The 19,816-nt window shown below is 50.7% G+C and overlaps 1 protein-coding gene across 1 annotated transcript; it reads left to right on the top strand.

Annotated features, from left to right (window-relative positions):
- The first annotated feature begins 8,812 nt into the window (after positions 1 to 8,812).
- Positions 8,813 to 9,702, top strand: CCDC182 (coiled-coil domain containing 182). The gene has a single exon (XM_027516803.1). The coding sequence runs from the start codon at positions 8,880 to 8,882 to the stop codon at positions 9,339 to 9,341; it is 462 nt and encodes a 153-aa protein (XP_027372604.1). The 5' UTR covers positions 8,813 to 8,879; the 3' UTR covers positions 9,342 to 9,702.
- The last annotated feature ends 10,114 nt before the right edge of the window (positions 9,703 to 19,816 follow it).

The raw sequence follows: 19,816 nt of genomic DNA, 5'->3' as shown, positions 1-19,816 counted from the left end.
GGGCCCCACCTCCCAGGGAGTCTGAGTCAGAAGGTCTAGGTGTGGCCTGAGAATCTGCATTTCTAACTAGTGCCCAAGGATGCTCATTTCTGCCCATCTGAAGACCACACTTTGAGAACCATGGATGAGCTAGCTTGGTGGAAAGCGTCAGAATGATTTGGGAGCTCTTGTTAAAAACACCAATTTCTAGGCCCTTTGTAACAGTCATAATGTGTTTGGCTGCAGTTCGTAGAATACCAAACAACAGTTGTTTGAGCAAGAAAAACATTTAATAACATACCAATTAGACTGGAGTCAGGTACTCAAAGTCAGGTACTGACTTTGGAGTCAGATACAAAACTCAAATTTGAGTCTGGCGATGTGATTCAATGATGTTACAAGAAATGGAAGCTCCTCTTATGTAATTGCTCTTCCATAGCTGAATTTTCATCCTTAGGTTTCAGCAATCCTCATGATTGCTGAATGGCTGCCACAGTTCCAGACATCATGTCCTCATACAGCTTTGACAAAGGCAGACGGGGCAGCTGTCTCCCCCAGTCCCTGTTTGTGTCTTTTAGATGTCTCTTTCTTTTACAACTCATTGGTGTACAGTGGGTCACAGGTCTACCTGAAATAAAGCATTTCTAACAGGAAGTGGAACAGGCCCCTTACCTGGGGCTGGTGGCTGGTGGTGGCTTACCTTCCTGGAGCATGTTACTGCCTGAGCAAAAGGAAAAAAAGAATGTTATTGGGCAGAGACTAACAGTACCTGCCCCAGCTAGGGTGACTTGTCACAGATTTCCTGGGATCATCCTGTTTCAAAACCAAAGTCTCACATTTCAGAGCAAATCAAGAGAATTGGTCACCCTCCTTGAAAGCTCCAGTTTCCAAGAACTTCTGAATTAGAATCTCTTGAGGGTGAAATTCAGACTTCAAAAATGATTTTTAGCACTCTCCCAGGATAATTATTATATTTGCCAAAGTTTGAGAGTCACTGTTTCCTATGAAACCCAAATGGGGGACTCAAGGTTGACATAATTCCCAGGTAATCTCCAAGCAGGAGTAGATCCGGATGAACGGATGTGGGTGTGGCTTGAGACTGGGAACCTTTACAGGAGCAGACTGAACCTCGAGCCAGGGGCCTGGGATCTTCACATTCCACTCCCAGTGCACTCCTGTTCCCACAAGAAGGGACCATCTCACTTAGAGGCCACTGCTCTGTGTGGACTTGAACCCTGCCACCACTTTTGGGCTGGACTGGCTAGGCTGTGCCCACGTGTGAATCCCAAGTTCATAGGACACAAATGGCATGTTAGCCTTCTTCTGTCCTGGGCGTCTGGCACCAGGGCTCATTTTAAATTGTCTGATAAATGTGTATTGAATACCTGGATGAACAAATGAATTAATGAATGGGGAGACTGCACTCTTGAATCCTAAACTCTGGCCCCTAGACCAGAAAAGACAACCCTTCAGACAGCCCAGTGCCCGGAGCCTAGAGAGCTCCTCACCGCAACACCGAGTGGTCAGGACCCCAGGTGGGTGTGAGAGTGGGGCCAGACTCTTCTGGGTGACAGCTCCCCACCTCGCTGGGCCAGGCTGCCACGGGAAGCAGTGTGTGTCCCCACCACGCAGGGCGCTGGCACCTTTCCGGTGGTTTGAGCTCATTACTCATCATTAGGAGTCCTGGTGTCTGGAGTTTTCCAGGTGATCAAAGCTTCTCTGTCTGGAGCAGGCGGGCAGGCCCTGGTGTCTGTCACCAGTAATCCCCTGGCCTCGCCAGGCAGACGGTTAAGTAACCCAGGAAGGAGGGGATTAGGTTTTTTAAGCTCACATAATTCAGCCTGACACCCCAACAGGGAGGCAGTGGTTCTGTGCGCTGCGGGAGCGTCCCTGGTTGGAGGGTGCGGTGGGGGGAGGGCAGCCGTTGCAAGTTGATTTCAAGAGTGGGCTCCCTCCCTGCCTGTTCCGCTGGGGAGGGCTGAGTGCAGGAGGAGGAGGAGCAGCTGCCCACCTCCTGCAGCCTGGTCTGCTCACCTGAGACTTGCCTCCAGACGGCGCCCCTGCCCCAGCCCCCAGAAAGGAGCTCCCACTGGGGCTAATGGGGGTCCCGGTCTCTGACTGGACTCAGGGTCCCACATGCCTCTCCAAACCCGTCCACACTCCCCAGTCTATGTCATTGTACAGAAAACAGTGCCTCAGGCCTGAACCCCGGAGTCAGGCTGCAGCCACCATATTTGTGCAGATTCTGACATTTTGGTAAATATCACAAATTCCTTCAGCAATGGGGGTGGGGGAGGGGAGAAGGGCATGCTTAAAATAATAGCATTTTCAGACTTTAAAAACAGGTTGGGATTCAAAATTTGGGGCCTCTGATTTTTCCTGATTTGATCTTTGTGCAGGAAAAAAAAGTTTCACTCACCCCTGCCCTAAATAGCACACACCATGCTTCCTGTCAACACAGAAGGCAGTGTGAACAGACCCGAGGAGCTCATTAGTCTGAGGAATGGAAACGGGCTTTGCTAAAGAGTTTATATAAATGTCCGGGTCCCAGCTTCAAGTAAGTCCTTTAAGAAGATGAATGCTGAGGACAGGGATACACTATTCCAACCGGGGTGATGCTCTTGGGGTTGCCGTCTTGGCCCCGACAACTCTGTAACGTTCTCTTTCTGGTACGTGTTCCGCTCCAGCTAAATTCTGAGCACGGCGGAGAGGTGGATGGTTCAAGGCAGACAGCACGACTCCCGGTCTGCCTTGTAGGGCCCGCCTGGCGCGGTGCTAGCCTCCGGGGCTGGAGGGGGGCCAGCCCCACCCTCGGGACCCGCCGGTGCTGCTGTGTCTTCAGGTCCACGCCCACCAGGATGTTTTACATATTTTAATTAAAGTGCCGCCCCGGGCTGGCAGGGCCTCTGACGGCTGGCTCTAGTCCGAGCAGCAGGACGGCATTGGCGTGAGACGCGGAGTCCGGCTCGAGCTCCGGGTTTGGCTCCCACCCCTGGGGGCGGCGCCCCTCGGGTTCCAAGAGGGGAGGCGAACTCAGCAGGCAGTGGGCAGGTGGCCGGCGCACCCAGGGGTGGCCAGGGCAAGGCTCAGGGATGGAGGGAGAGTCTGGGGAGGAAAGCGCCGGGGACAGTTATCACGGACCAGCTGGCTGGTGGGCTGTGGCGGGCCGATTCTTGCACACAGCCCCGTGGACACACTTCTTATCAGTATCAAATTATGACAAATGGCAACGGGTAAAAGTTGCTGGGTGGCAGCTGCCGCCTCTCAGAGAGGAGCAGGTATTTTTAGCACTGTGCCTTGGGGCTCTGGCTCTGGGTTAATTAATCATGGTGAGCAGCACCGAGTCTGGTTCCTGATCTTGGTCCCACCCCCTGTCCCAGCCTTGTCCCCATTGCCCGGACTGAAATACCAGCTGCAAGGTAGCAGTCGTGCACAGCCAGAGGAGCCCTTGACAGCCTCCCAGGGCCCTGGGGACACCTTCCCATGTCTGCCCATGGCTGGGGCCCTGTACCTCCCAGCAGGACTGTGCCCGGGCCCAGCGTCACCCACCCCTGGAAACCCTAACACATGCTGCTCTGGAGCCCCTGCCACACCGGTCACATCTGATCCTCAGGGCTGGGGCCTGCATCTCGCAGGGTTGATACCCTGCTTTGTCCTCCCGTTTTTCTGAGACGCTGCAGAAATAGACCAGGAGCAGGGAAACCCTACCGACACTGGCCCAGGGAGGCCTGGCCAGGAGATGTCAGAGTCCCTTCCTCTTGACACTGTGAAGGGGACCGATAGATTTGCCCCCTCTTACTTTCCGGAGTTTATGTAAAGAAGTTCTGAAGCAAGCAAAGGTCTGTATTGTAAAGCTTCTAGGAGAAGAGCACTCAGAGCGTGTCACACTGAGTCGGCCCTGCTGAGGGCTCCCCAAAGGTTCAGGGGCTCCCGGGCCTGGGGTCTTCTGCTGACAGAGCAAGCATTTGCTCCTGACCTCCGCCGAGGCTCACGTGGAAACACAGGCCTCCCCACCAGCTCTGTGTGCAGAGAGATGAACTGAGACCTCATGAAAAAGCGCCAGGGACGTTGAACAACGGCTGTCCTTTCTTAACCGTTACTACTTTTCTTTCACAGCACTGGTTATGACTTCTACCATTCCCTGTGGGAGACAAAGAGGCAGGGCATCAAAGTCAGAGAGAGAGACAGACAAACAGAAAAACACTCAAGCCAGAAGACAGACACATATTTCCTGTCACTGAGTCAAGAAACATTTATTGAGAACCTGCTGTGTGCCTGCACAGACCTGCACACACACCCCCTAATCAATGCACCAGGAGACCACAGGCTGTTACATCATCTCCCCAGGCCCCCATCTGGGTCTTGTTGTTTTCAGTCCCTTGACTCTGTGACCCCACGTACAGCAGCATGCCAGGCTTCCCTATTCTTCACCATCTCCTGGAGCTTGCTCAAACGCCTGTCCATTGAGTCGGTGTTGCCATCCAGCCATCTCATCCTCTGTTGTCCCCTTCGCCTTCCGCCTTCAATCTTTCCCAGCATCAGGATCTTTTCCAACAAGTCAACTCCTCGCATCAGGTGGCCAAAGTACTTCAGCTTCAGCATCAGTCCTTCCAATGAATATTTAGGGTTGATTTCCTTTAGGATGGACTGGTTTGATCTCCTTGCAGTCCAAGGGACTCTCAAGAGTCTTCTCCAGCTGGCAATCAAACCAGTCCATCCTAAAGGAAATCAACCCTGAATATTCATTGGGAGAACTGATGCTGAAGCTAAAGCTCCAGTATTTTGGCCACCTGATGCAAAGAGCAGACTCATTAGAAAACACCCTTATGCTGGGAAAGATAGAAGGCGGGAGGAGAAGAGGGTGACAGAGGGTGAGATGGTTGGATGGCATCACTGACTCACTGGACATGAGTTTGGGTAAACTCCAGGAGTTGGTGATGGACAGGGAGGCCTGGCCTGCTGCAGTCCATGGGGTCACAGAGTCAAAGAGCGACTGAACAACAACCAGCACCACAGTTTGAAGGCATCAGTTCTTCAGTGCTCAGCCTTTTTTATTGTCCAGCTTTCACATATATACATGACTACTGGAAAACCATAGCTTAGACTATACAGACCTTTGTAGACAAAGGAATGTCTCTGCTTTTCAGTAATGTCTCTGGGTCTTCAGTTCAGTTCAGTTCAGTTCAGTCACTCAGTCGTGTCCGACTCTTTGCGACCCCATGAATCGCAGCTTGCCAGGCCTCCCTGTCCATCACCAACTCCTGGAGTTCACTGAGACTCACGTCCATCGAGTCAGTGATGCCATCCAGCCATCTCATCCTCTGTCATCCCCTTCTCCTCCTGCCCCCAATCCCTCCCAGCATCAGAGTCTTTTCCAATGAGTCAACTCTTCGCATGAGGTGGCCAAAGCACTGGAGTTTCAGCTTTAGCATCATTCCTTCCAGAGAAATCCCAGGGCTGATCTCCCTTAGAATTAGGTAGCAAATAAGAGAGGTGCTGTTTCCGCTCAGGCCAGTAGGTGTCATCATGTCAGAGGGAAAACGAGGGGAGCTGCAGGACCTCTCTGAGCAAAACTCTTGTTCATCCCGTTTCTGAGCGCCATTACGTGCAGCTGCACCAGCAGGGCACACAGGGTGAGAAACATACAGCCTCTGTCCTCCTGGGATTTACTGCGCCATCAGGGACCTGGAGGGACAAGGTCACAGAATGAGGCGGGGGAGTCTGTACAGGCTGGGAAAGTTGAAGGGAAGGACCGTGTGGATCTTAGCGCAGCAGAGACTTCACATTACATCAGAGGGAATAGGTTCAGAGAGGAGGGCGGAGAATAGGCGGAGGAGAGCAATTCCAGACTCCAGATCGCCTGGCTCCTAGAGCAGGGCTTTTTCTTCTATACATTGTGTATCAATAACTGGTGCTGCCCATCTTGAGACTCAAAATTCCACCTTAGTTTAGCCATGAAACTCCCTACAAAATGCCGTCTCCGATACCTACTGCCGTCTCTCAATGGATCCATCTTCCTCCTGGAGAAGGCCCATGCCCTCCTCACAGGTCCTGTGGTACAGGAGTTGTCTCACTCACACACACTCATGAAGGATCCCTGCATGCATCTCTTTCAAGAGACATCATGCTGGTAGCTTGAACCAGTCTCGTCAGCAACAGCTATAAATTAGAGGGGTTTGTTTTGTTTTTTTCCTCCCAGAGAGCATCCCCCCGCCCACTCACCTGCACACCACTGAATTAGTATCCCCACTTTATAGATGAGGAAACTGAGGCCCAGGGAGATGAGTCAACACACAAAGATGTGCAGCTTACTGTGGGTGGTGGAGCTGAGACCCCCAACCCAGGGGGTATGATGCTGGAGCATGCAGAGATGGTAGCACCAATAGGGCTCAGAGTCCCCTGGATGTGGAGGGGTGCGGGTTTCTCAAGCAGGCACTGATGAGGGGGCTGCCTTGGGCTAGTCTCATCAACCTGATGGCAGCACTGGTACAGGAACCATTTTGGGTGAAATGATCTTAGTCCAGCTTTGGGTGGGTTGAATTTGAAGCAGGCTGTTGGAAAGAAGGACAGGCCAGATGAGAAGTCTGGGCAAGAGACTGAGGTCTGCAAGACGGAGGGCTCTTCTTGACCAAACCAGTTTCCTTTCTTACAGTCGACAGGTCAGAAGTGGGAGGTTCACCCGTCTATGTGTTTTTCCTCATCTCTGTCTGCATTCAGGCAGGATCTGGCAGGGTAGGGAGAGAGGGACCATGCACCCTGGCTCCCACGCATTCCCTGGTCCACATGCACAGTGAGTGCACAAAAGGGACTTGCTGAATGAAAGAGTGAGTGACCAATTTTATCCTGAATCAGCTCTGCTGAGGACCACCCATCAAAACCTGAGTATACCTCTAAGATTATCGAGAATTCTGACATCATTATAGGAGTATGGATTTGGAATCAGAAATTATTATTCTAGAGATTATCATATTAAAGTGAAGTAAATCAGAGGACAGGTATCATATGACATCACTTCTATATGGAATTTAAGGACTTCCCTCAGATGGTAAAGAATCTACCTGCAATGCAGGAGACTCAGATTTGATCCCTGGGTTGGGAAGGCCCCCTGGAGAAGGAAATGGCAACCCACTCCAGTGTTCTTGCCTAGAGAATTCTATGGACAGAGGAGCCTGGTGGGCCAGAGCTCATGAGGTCACAAAGAGTAGGACACCACTGAGCGACTAACACACACACACACACGTGGAATCTTAAAAAGGATACAAATGACCTTGTTTACAGAACAGTAAGGAAAGTTATGACCAACCTAGACATCATATTGAAAAGCAGAGACATTACTTTGCCAACAAAGGTCCGTCTAGTCAAGGCTATAGTTTTTCCAGTGGTCATGTATGGATGTGAGAGTTGGACTGTGAAGAAAGCTGAGCACTGAAGAATTGATGCTTTTGAACTGTGGTGTTGAAGAAGACTCCTGAGAGTCTCTTGGACTGCAAGGAGATCCAACCAGTCCATTCTGAAGGAGATCAGTCCTGGGTGTTCTTTGGAAGGAATGATGCTAAAGCTGAAACTCCAGTACTTTGGCCACCTCATGCGAAGAGTTGACTCATTGGAAAAGACTCTGATGCTGGGAGGGATTGGGGGCAGGAGGAGAAGGGGACGACAGAGGATGAGATGGCTGGTTGGCATCACTGACTCGATGGATGTGAGTTTGAGTGAACTCCGGGAGATGGTGATGGACAGGGAGGCCTGCTGTTGCTGCTGCTGCTAAGTTGCTTCAGTCGTGTCCGACTCTGTGTGACCCCATAGACGGCAGCCCACCAGGCTCCCCTGTCCCTGGGATTCTCCAGGCAAGAACACTGGATTGGGTTGCCATTTCCTTCTCCAGTCCATGAAAGTGAAAGTGAAAGTGAAGTCGCTCAGTCCTGTCCGACTCTTCGAGACCCCATGGACTGCAGCCCACCAGGCTCCTCTGTCCATGGGATTTTCCAGGCAAGAGTACTGGAGTGGGGTGCCATCGCCTTCTCTGAGGCCTGGCGTGCTGCAGTTTATGGGTTCGCAAAGAGTTGGACACGACTGAGTGACTGAACTGAACTGAATAGAATCACAGACATAGAAAACAAACTTATGGTTGGCACAGGCGATGGTGGGAAGAGAGGAGATAAATTAAGAGCTTGGGATTTACACATATACACTATAATATATAAAATAGGAAAACAATAAGGACCTACTGTACAGCACAAGGAACCATATTCAAGATCTCATAATAACCTATTATAATGGAAAATAATCTGAAAAAAATATGTATAGCTGAATTACTTTGCTGCACATCTGAAACTAACATAATATAAAATAATCTTACTTCAATTAAAACATTACTTTTTTTTTTTTTTTTTTTTTTAGCATTTTAGGGCTAGAAGTGAGATTAAGTATCATCTCTTACAATGTCCTTGCTTCACTAGTGAAGCCCGGAGACCCTTATGAGACCACCCAGGTCCCTTGCTGTGTAGGAGACTACCCTGCCTGGCCTTCCTCCAGTCAGCTTACTTTACTGCCCCGGGCCTCCTCGTGTCCCAGGACAAGACAAGGAGAGATGGAGCTCCAGTTCCAGAAGGACAATGAGTTGATAAGAATCCATATCTCCGGGGGCACAACTAAATACCTCTTGGGTAGATGAGCAAAGTCCAGGATAACCAAGCCAGGAAGCTATAATATGCAAATGAGTGGATTGCGGCGTTCCCCCTGATTGGCTAGAGGGGCCCTGATGTCACAATAGGTGGGGTTTCTCCATTCCAAAGGATTGTGTCTCCTGCCAAAAAATAAATAAATAAATAAATAAAAACAAAAAAATTCACTGACCTGGTTAGACCCTAGCTCCCTCTCTTTGTCCAGACGGAGGCGGCACTATGGAGCCCCTCTATCAGCCCGGTTCCATTCTTATGAAGGTGAACACCTTACAAGGAAAGAAGATGGTGGAGAGCGGCCTCCAGTCTGGGGACTTCTCGCTGCCCCCGTCGTGGTCCTCCAGCCTCCTGCCGCTGGCCGACCTAGAGATCCTGCAGCAGAAGGTGGCCGGGATGCAGCGAGAGCTGGAGGACTTCAAGAAGGAGGCGCTCAGGGCCATCCGCTACCTGGAAGACGCCTTCTGCGAGATGAACGGGGCCCTGGTGCAGCAGGAGGAGCAGGCGGCCCGCGTGAAGCAGCGGCTGCGGGAGGAGGAGGATCGGGGCGTCGTGCGGAACAAGGTCCTCACCTTCCTGCTGCCCCGGGAGAAGCAGCTCCGGGAGCACTGCAAGCGGCTGGAGTTCCTGCTTCTGGGCCGGGGCCGCGACCCCCCTAGCATCCCTGGGAAGATCCAGGCCAAATGAGGCTCCTCCGCGACGAGCCGCCGAGCAGCCCAGTGGGAGATGCGTTTAGCTAGAAGGACACATCCCGAGTCCTGGTCCGTTTGCTCCCCTCCCCCACCCCCTCTCTGCGGCTTTCCTTCTGCCTAAATAACACCTTGCTGAGAGGCGAAAAGACCCGTTATGTTCTTTCGGTGAAGCTCTGTCTAACCAGCAGCACCCAAGAAAGAGGCGCCCCAACCCTAAGTCGTTGGAAGACACCTGTAACTTCCCCCCTTTAACGGCTTTCCTCTTTGTAATGGTACTATTGCTCAAATGTGTAACATGTTTTTTTTTAACCTTCTTAAACTGATTGTGTCGAACAGATGTAACTTCTTTTAATGACTGCAGGTTCCACGGCTTGTTACTTCATGCATGGTCTGCCGAGAGGGGCGATCGTCCGCCGGAGCACTAAGCGGCCTCAGGTTACTCCTGTGGTCCTCATCCTCGCCTAGCCAGCTTTCCAGCCTGCTTTCACGGTCGACCGTCCCGTGTCCCTTTGCCGCCTTTGCCCACCTCTGCTTCCTCTCCGTTTGGTCTGCAGTTGGGCCTGAGGGATCCACAAAGGGAATTAGGCTCCAGTAAGCTGGAGTCTTCCCTGGGGCTTTCCTGGTGGCTCAGAGGGTAAAGCATTTGCCTGCAATGCAGGAGACCTGGGTTAGATCCCTGGGTCAGGGAGGTCCCCTGGAGAAGGAAATATTAACCCACTCCAGTACTCTTGCCTGGAAAATCCCATGGACAGAGAAGCCTGGTAGACTACAGTCCATGGGATTGCAAAGAGTCAGACACGACTGAGCAATTGCTTACTTGCCTAAGCTGGAGTCAGATGAGCTTAGCACGGGGATGAGGCCACACCTAGAAGGTGGGGCCATAAAGCCCTGAAGCTGATTTTCACGTCTGACCCATGCAGCTGGAGTTGCTATGAAGCCCCCCTGTTCATCAGGTGATGTACCCTGATACACAGTATCCCACTTACTCTAATAGCTGTGGTCGTGCTAGTTGCTCAGTCGTGTCCGACGCTTTGCGACCCCATGGACTGTAGCCCACTGAACTCCTCTGTCTGTGGGATTCTCCAGGCAAGAATACTGGAAAAGTGAAGTCGCTCAGTCGTGTCCGACTCTTTGCGACCCCATGGACTGTAGCCTATCATGCTCCTCAGTTCATGGAATTTTTCAGGCAAGAGTACTGGAGTGGGTTGCCATTTCCTTCTCCACGGGATCTTTCCGACCCAGGGATTGAACCTAGGTCTCCCGCATTGTGGGCAGACACTTTACGGTCTGAGCCACTACGGAATTGCTATTTCCTTCTCTAGAGGGTCTTCCTGACCCAGGGGCTGAATCTGGGTGTCTCACATTGTAGGCAGATTCTTTCCCATCTGAGCTACAGGGAAGTACGTACTCCTGTAGGCCCCGTTAGAAGCAAGTGCGGTTGTCTTAATTGTGGAGGGTGGGAAGCTGACCCCAGGAAGGTAAGTCCTTCCCCCAAGAGCTCCGGCCTTGAAAGTTCAAGGTCACCTGAGCTCATCTGCTGTCCTGCTGCCCCCCTGGGAATCGGATCAGGCTGTCATGGACCTGTTCTTCTGGAGGGCTGAGATTGTCATGTCGGTCTATTGGGTGCTCCTTTGCTGTCACTGTGACTTTTATATTCAATAAGGCTTTCTGTTTCATCCAGTCCTATTTTCTCTCTGGTCCCCCAAAACTTGGCCATGTGGAGGGATTCTCCCCTAAAGAGCAGAGGGAGTGCCTGACGGCCAGGTCAGCCCTTGAGCAGAGTGGGCCTGTCCTCCCAGCTCGAAACCTGCAGCCCGGGCCGTGTCCACTGACAGGCCAGCTCAGTTCCCACCTCCCTCCTTTCTTCCATAGAATCTCTCCAAACAAGGTTTGAAGATCTGCAACACCCAGGCTGGTCTTCAGGAAAGGACCCCAGGCCTGATCCATTCCTCATGGTGACATCATCTATCAACCATGTACCCTGAAGGGCTTCAACCCTGTACTAACTTTAGTTTCTACTTTGGGAGGTGTCCCTGAAGTGGTAACAATAATGTTAAAACCAGTAAGATTACTGCCTGTATTGCTAATTTATAGTTACCAAGAATATGATGTAGTCAGGGCGCCAGGCTTGTCCCTCTGAAGGCGGGTATTAGTATAACCTTCACCTTAGGATTTTGAGAAAACTGAAGCTCAGAGAGGCTCAGTAACTTGCCCAGGGTCACACAGCTGATAATTGGTAGAGTTAAAATTTGAACTGAGGAATGTCTAATGCCAGAGGCTGTGCTTTTCACCACTTTGTATTATTTTTGAAGGCTAAATGCTTCTTGAATGGATAAAATATGAGTGTACTGAAATTGGTGAGGCGAGAAAGATTGAAAGCTTTTGGCAGTGGAGTGTGGGGGGGTTCCTGTGCCCTTCAGCCTTGTAGGGGATGCAGGTGTGTGCGTGTGTGTGTTTACAAATGTATTTGAAAAGGAGAACTTGACTGGAAAACCATAAGAAGAGAGTTAAACAATCAGCTGCTCTGTGCAGAGGAAAGTGGATCTAATGTAACTCCTGTGGAAAAGGGTCTGAGGCTTTTGCACGTTCAGCTTGTAATCAGCCTGCTCAGAAATGACGGTGATCACGGGAATCCTAAGACATGGCAAGGTGCTGCCCATGACTGGTGCCCGCCTGACCACACCCGGGAGGGTCTGTGCTTAGTTCTGGCCCATTTTTCCAGAGGGTCTTAGACAGCCTGGAGTGCCCCCTCTCGAGATCCTGAGGAGTGGGTGTGACCGAAGGACCTGGGGACCTTGGCTGACAAGGTTCGCGGGGACACATGGTCACACCCTTCCAAACACAGGAAGGCCTGACTGTATCTGGGGCTTGAGGGGCTATGAAATGTCACCTCTCTGTCTCTGCCTCCATTAGGAACCAGTTGACGGGTAGACCCAGGAGCCAAGCAAATGGAGATCACCTTTATTGTTGATAAAGCTGTTCAAGAAGGCGGTTTACATATGTGAAATAGATCACCAGTCCAGGTTCGATGCATGAGACAGGGTGATCAGGGCCAGTGCACTGGGACGACCCTGAGGGACGGGTGGGAGAGGGACTCAAGGATGGGGGACATATGTACACCCATGGCTGATTCATGTCAAGGTATGGCAAAAACCACTACAATACTGTAAAGTAATTAGCCTCCAATTAAAATAAATTAATCAATTTTTTTTTAAAAGAAGGCAGTTTAGACCCTGTGAGCCAGGTGAGCTGGCTGAGACCTTAGCCCTGAACCTGACACGGTCTCCAGGCACAGGTGTATGCAGCCGTGGACATCTTCCTACTTCCATAAACTGGACAGTGTGGCTTCTCTATGGAGGAATGACTCAAGAGAGGAAGGGGAGAGCTGTGCAGGGGCTGACCTTTCTCCCAAATCCTCCAACTCAGAACGTTACTTCGTGATCCTGGGAGAGGTGTGGGTGGAGGGAAGACAGCCAAGAACACTGCTGGTGGGGAGCCCCCTCCGTAGCAAAAGAGGAGTGGGAAATACGAGTGCCCGTCCTAACAGCAAAAGCGTTAGCCTGAAGCCATATAGTTCCATAGGCTGGCACTAGCGGATATCCACAGCAGGGGACTTCCCTCGTGGTCCCGTGGCTAAGACTCTGCACTCCCAGTGCAGGGGGACTGGGTCCCATCCCCGGTCAGGGAATTAGATCCCACATGCTATAATGAGGACTGAAGATCCCCTGTGCTGCAACCAAGACCAGAAAGAAATAAATCTATATTAAAAATATAATAACATCGAGTGCTTCCTATGTGTCCATGCAGTTAAGAGCTGACCCAGCAGGTATGAGATGTTCAAACCTTGCATATTTCAAAGCGCGATCTGGCCCCCTGATTGGTTCCTGGGAGATAACCTCTAAGCCCTTGTAATACTCTGCCTGATAAAAGTGTCTTTGTTTATCTGGGCCCTTAGGTCACACCAGATCATTTATGCTAACAATATGATTTATGTTGGGGACCCTGGGCCAAGCTGTATCAGTCTGACCTCTGAAGAGGCTAGAAACTAAGTAACTAAGGTAAGCCATGGAGGAGTTCTCCATGCCTAGAAATAAACACCCAGAAAAACCCTGGACCACGAGACTCAGGTGAGCTTCCCTGGTTGACAGGACTTCATACCTGTCATCACACATCACTGCTTCGGAAGTTAACCACTGTCTGTACAACTCCACAGGAAGAGGACAACTGGAAGCTTGTGCCTGATTTCTGGACTCCCCCCCTGTGCTCCTTTGACCTTTGCTGATCTTAATCTGCATCCTTTAGGTCTAATAAACCATGCTGCTGCTACTGCTGCTGCTGAGTTGCTTCAGTCGTGTCCGACTCTGTGACACCATGGACTGTAGCCTGCCAGGCTCCTCTGTCCGTGGGATTCTCCATATAAGAGTACTGGAGTGGACTGCCATGCCCTCCTCCAGGGGATCTTCCCAGCCTGGGTCTCCTGCATTGCAGGAAGATTCCTCACCGCTGAGCCAGCAGGGAAGCCTGTAATAAACCACAGTTGTGTGCAAAACAGCTTTTCTTAGCCTGTGAGCAGTTCTAGTGACTCACCGAACCTTAGGACAGTCTTGGGAACCTATGCTGCCGTGTCAGATGCGCTTGACACTTCATCCATATTATCCTCACAGTAACCTTGTGAGCTAGGTTCTCTTATCCCTGTGACAGATGAAGAAACGGAGGCATGGAGAGGTGAAGTGACTTGCCTAGGAGGACCAGCAAGATGTAGCATTCCCTCTCCTGACTACCACCCTCCGCCAAAGGGCAAGAGATTGGAGGAAGGACTGGGAGGTCCTGTGGGGGTGGCCCCATAGTCTTCTGGTTCTAAGGAGGTGATTCATCCTGGAGTAATGAGCAGGAGGAGGTGCTGGAGGAAGAGACAAGAAGTTGGTGGGTTTCCTGTCTAGGAGAGCTCAAGTGCAGATATGCCACGGTGAGTGAGACCGCTGGGACGCCTAGGGTGACTGACTAGTCCTGGTTTAACTGGGACTGTCTCATTAGAGAACTGAAAGTCCCATATGCTAGGAGCCCTCTCAGTTTCTGGGCTAACTGGAATGGGTTGTCATCTGGCATTAGACATAAGCCACCTTGGGGTGATCCGGGTGAGGCTGTGGGTGGGGTGAGTCACAGCAGGCCAGGGCAGGAACGAGCCCTGATCGTCTCTGCCAGGTGAGTGCATCTTGGCTCCCATTTTTAACCAGAGGCAGCAGGAGGGGCTTATCCTTGATTTCATTTCTCCTCCCGGCTCTCAGGTCCCTGCCTACCCCCTCAAGCTGGCAAGGAGATTTGAGAGCAAGGCCTTTTCGGAACAGCTTTTGTGATCCTTGTGTAGACAATTGGGATACTCGATAAGGGCGCACCTCCCAGCTGAGACCCTAGTCCTGGAGGACAGAGGACTTCATGGTAGAATCAAGAGCCTGCGGTCTGTGAGCATCACCAAGAAGAGACAGCTCTTTGCAGCTTTGGAAAATGGAGCTCCTCACTCCGACTCTTCTCCTCCCGACCGTAAACAATAAAGTCGAGCAGCCCAACTGCTCACTTTCTTGGAAATTCTAAAACAAATAGAAGACAAAATAACAGATGGCTTTCTCCCTGCCGGTAGCTGTAGTTCTCAAAGGTTCTCTACAAGCTGCAACGCTCCGCTTGCTCTTCTCAAGCACTCGCAGCCGTCAGAGGGCTGCTGAGATCTCAGACTCGTGGCTGCATCTTAGGAAGAACCCGTGGCAGGCGGAGAGTTCTCCCCGGGACCCCGAATCCCATGTCTGCTGCAAGCTGGGACGCTTGGGTGAGCAGCAAGACAGCAGAGATGTGGGAAAGCCAAACACAGAGCGTTTGGCTCGGAGAGGTTACCAACCTCAGCTGCCAACTTCAGTCTTGTCTTTTCTGTTTACCTGACCCCAGAAGAGAGCTCCGAGGGACAACATGGCTGGGAAGAGTCAGGTGGTGTGGGCGGGAAGCAAGAGTTTGCGTTTGGGAATTGGCTTCACACTACACGTTGAATGTTGCCTCCTGATCTGATTCAGTCCACTTGGTACTTCCACGGGTGTGCGGAGAGCTGCAAGCTGTGGAAACCTTTCTGACATTCACCAGGTTTTGACCTTTCCTTGTTTTTTCCTGGAAAAACCAGTTTAGTAGTGTTTCCATGTTGAGTTAGTATTGACCCAGACATTCCACTCCTAGGGATGGATCCAAGAGAAATGAAAACATATGTCCACACAAAACTTGGACATGAACATTCATAGAACCCTTCATAATGGCCCCAAGTGAAAGTTGCTCAGCCATGTCTGACTCTGTGACCCCATGGACTATACAGTCCCTGGAATTCTCCAGGCCAGAATACTGGAGTCAGTAGCCTTTCCCTTCTCCAGGGGATCTTCCCAACCCAGAGATCAAATGCAGGTCTCCCGCACTGCAGGTGGATTCTTCAAAAAAAAAAAAAATTTCGCTCGGTGTAGGTGACTGCATCCTGAATCAGGTTCTCTAGAAACACCTTCAGCACCCTGCGGGTATCCTCATAGATGAGGCCAGAAATACGCTTAACTCCTCCACACTGGGCCAGACGACAGATAGTGAGCTTGGTGATGCCCGGATTATCGCGAAGAACCTTGCGGTGATGCTTAGTGCCACCTTTTCCAAGGCCATTCCCATCCTTGCCACGCCCAGACATGGTAAAGCGGCTGAGAACTTTCAAAACAGCCTGGATTCTTTACCAGCTGAACCACCAGGGAAGCCCAAGAATACTGAAGTGGGTAGCCCACCCCTTCTCTGGGGGATCTTCCTGACCCAGGAATTGAACTGGGGTCTCCTGCATTGCAGGAGGATTCTTTACCAGCTGAGCTACGAGGGAAGCCCCAGAGTGGCCTCATAATGGCTCCAAAGTGAAGTGAAGTCGCTCAGTCGTGTCTGACTCTTTGCGACCCCATGGACTGTAGCCTATCAGGCTCCTCCATCCATGGGATTTTCCAGGCAAGAGTGCTAGAGTGGATTGCCATTTCCTTCTCCAGGGGATGTTCCCGACCCAGGAGTCAAACCTGGGTCTCCCACATTGCAGGCAGATGCTTTACCGTCTGAGCCACCAGGGAAGCTCCAAAGTGGAACTCAAAGCTCTATCAACTGGTGAAAGAATAAATAAAATGTGGTCTATCTATGCAACACAATGTTGTTTGGTAATAAAAAAAAAAAGGAATGAAATACAAATTATGATGCAATATTATGCTTAGTGAAAGAAGCCAGTCACAAAAGACCACATGATACCATTTATATAAATATCCCAAAGAGACAAATCTATAGCGACAGCAAGCAGATCAGTGGGAGCCTGGGGCTATAGCGTTGGAGGAATAGGGAGAGTGACTTCTAATGGGTATGAAGTTTCTTGTTGAAGTGACTAAAGCACTCTAAAACTATAGTGCCCTTTAAATAGGTGAATTGCATGGGATGTGAATTATATGTCAATAAAGTTGTTTAAAAAATAATGTGTAGGAACTTCTCTGGGGGTCCAGTGGTTAAGACTTTGATCCCCGGTTAAGGAACTAGGATCCCACATGCCTCATGGCCAGAAAACCAAACCAAACAAAAAACCCCCATAAAACAGAAGCAATATTGTAACAAACTCAATAAAGACTTCAAAATACTCTGTATAAAAAGATCTTAAAAATATAAAGTGTAAGTTCAAATACACTGTGGGGGTAAAAAAGAAGCAATACTACAATTTATCATTCAAATCCCCTTTAATATTGAGAGATACAAATCAAGACTGCAATTATTGTAAATTGTTTTAGCGTGGACGTTCTAGAGCCACACGGGCTCCCAAGTTTATTTGGGCTATACATGTAAAAGGTGCCCGATTCAGAGACAGGCACATAACAGGGGTATCACAGATGATAATTAAAACAGCAAGTAAGGCACAAAAATGTTGCGAATCAATGTGGTCACCTCCACCATCTGAGAAGCCTCAGGAGCGTGGCAGCAAATACAAGATGCTCTTTTGTGCCCAACTGTATGCTTGACTCCCTTCTCCAGTTGCAGGGGAGGTGGAGCTTCTAGAGCGAGACCAAGCCCCGCACCTCCCCCTGACCTGGAAGATATCTCTGATGGGGTAAAGAGCAGCATCAGGGTCAGTTGCCCAAGGGGTTGTTACAGGCTGTCACGTGACTTGCCGTGTGACCTGTCACATGACAGGAGGTGGTAAAGAGGTCTTAAGCTCTTCACATGTCTTGTCTCTGGCCTGGCCTCAAAAAGCTTTACTCTGGCGAGATTTCTTGGTTGACTTCTTGCTCATCTCACCTCTTTCCTTTTGAGTTCCTTGCAACAGCAGGAGAGGGTAAGGGATAGGCATGCAGGCTCTGCAGACAAACTAGCCCTCAGTTCTGTATGGCATAGGGATGTTCCTCTGAGGCCTCTCGAAGTGCTGCCCAGTTGAACTTACTGTGATAATGGAAACGTTTTATAATTCTGAGCTGTCAGCACTGTTGTCATCAGCCACGTGTGGCCAGTAAGATTTAGGGGGAAAAATGAGCTAGTTTCTCAGTCATATCCGACTCTTCGTGACCCCATGGACTGCAGCCTTCCAGCCTCTGTCCATGGGATTCTCCTGGCAAGAATACTGGAGTGGGTTGCCATTTCCTTCTCCAGGGGATCTTTCTGACCCAGGGATCTAACCCTGTCTCTTGTAGGCAGATTCTTTACCGTCTGGGTTATCAGGGAAGCCCAAGATTTATGAACTGGATTTTAAATTTTATTTAATTTTAATCAGCTATATGTGGGCAGCCACTACAGCCTCAAAGCCTCAGTTTCCCCACATTGCCCAATGTGATATTGATGCTACCTACCTAGTGGGAACGTTGGGTGAGTTAACAGAGGAAATGCAAGTATGGCATGATAACTGACTGAGACTGCATTTACAATTTGACTCTCTACCCCACATTCAGGCTGTGCTCCCTGCCTCAGGGAGTCTTGTCTGTGGGGCCCCAAACAGATGTTGCCAGAAGCACAAAAGGGCTTGGCATTTGGGCTTGGAAGTGTAAACCATGGAGGGAAATTACACTGTATCAACCCACAGTGCAAGGAGATGGGATTCTGAGTGCCGATGGCCGTGGAAGCCAGCTCCAAGGGCGAGGTCGGATCAGGACCCGGGCCTGCTGGTCTACCTCAGCGTCAGAGGAGTACGGGGTCTCAGTCCTCTGGTTGCAGCTGGCTGAGTCTCTCTCTGTTCTCATCGTGGTCACACGGATAAGCACAAGTGGGGGTGCTTTTCGGAGACAGCCAGCATGTTGTCATTCAGAAAAAGTCAAGCCAAAGCTGAGGTTTAAAACCAAGATCCAGGGCTTCCCTGGTGGCTCAGTGGTAAAGCATCTGCTTGTCAAGGCAGGGGACCCCCGGTCCATCCCTGATCTGGGAAGAGCCCACATGCCTCAGAGCAACTAAGCCCATGTGCCCCAACTATTTAGCCTGGGCTCTAGAGCCCAGGGAGCACAACTATTGAGCCCACGGGCCACAACTACTGAAGCTGGTGCACCCTCAAGCCTGTGCTGCACAACAAGAGGAACCACCACAGTGAGAAGCCCACAGCACAGCTAGAGGGTGGCCCCTGCTCAGTGCAACTAGAGAAAAGCCCACAGAGGCAGGAAGACCCAGCACAGCACCCCCGCCCCAAACTCAACGCTTTAAAACCAAGGTCCAAGTAAATGCCACCTTCCTGGAAAGAACCAGGACTCGGGGTGGGGGAGAGGTTGCAGAGTCTGCAGGTCAGAGTTTCCCAGAAACAGAGCCTCCTGGGAGTAAGCGGAAGATTTTCTGTAGTTTACTCTCGAGAGCCCACTGGGTGGGGAGTCCTGCTGGAACAGAGGGGACACCTTGACCCTTGGACATCCATCCTCCTAGAAAAGGTTCTCGAAGGTGCTCTGATGACCTGGGGTGACAGGGAGGAAAGCCCACGTCCCTGAGGCTCAGAGAAAGGAAAGAAGCTGGTTCCAGTGTCCTTGGCTTGTCTGTCACCATCCTGTATGGCTACCGCTCCAGGAGGGGGCACGGTCCCATTTCTGGGTTTGACAGTTCTGGTGGAGTCAAACCTGTCTCTACTAAATAAATGAGATCTCTCCAGGGCAGATCAATATTTAATGTGGGGTTTAAAAAGACGGACTCAGGAAATGAGTTTAAAAGTGGTGAATTTGCCTTAGGTAGCAATTTCTGAAATACAGTGGTATCAGGGGACAGATTATTCAAACTCAAGCTATGGTTAATATAAAAACAGTTGAACAAGCCGAGTTCGGCTTCCTGTGCATCAGTGGCTCTGAATCCCCCAGTTTTCTGTGTGCAACTCACAGAGGATTAGTGGCAAATTGGAAGAGACCTGCTACTGTGAGGGCATCTACTCCAGGGCCGCTAAGTCCCTGGACAGCCGCCTCCGCCCTCACCGGTGCAGACATCACTAATCAACCC

This window comes from Bos indicus x Bos taurus, chromosome 19 (genome assembly GCF_003369695.1).
Source record: "Bos indicus x Bos taurus breed Angus x Brahman F1 hybrid chromosome 19, Bos_hybrid_MaternalHap_v2.0, whole genome shotgun sequence".
Lineage (NCBI taxonomy): Eukaryota > Metazoa > Chordata > Mammalia > Artiodactyla > Bovidae > Bos > Bos indicus x Bos taurus.
Note: the sequence above shows the minus strand (reverse complement) of the source record. Positions and strands in the feature narration are given on the sequence as shown.

Bases quoted from the DNA above. Each gene is read 5' to 3' on its own strand.
- CCDC182 (XM_027516803.1), top strand. From the start codon at position 8,880: ATGGAGCCCCTCTATCAGCCCGGTTCCATTCTTATGAAGGTGAACACC.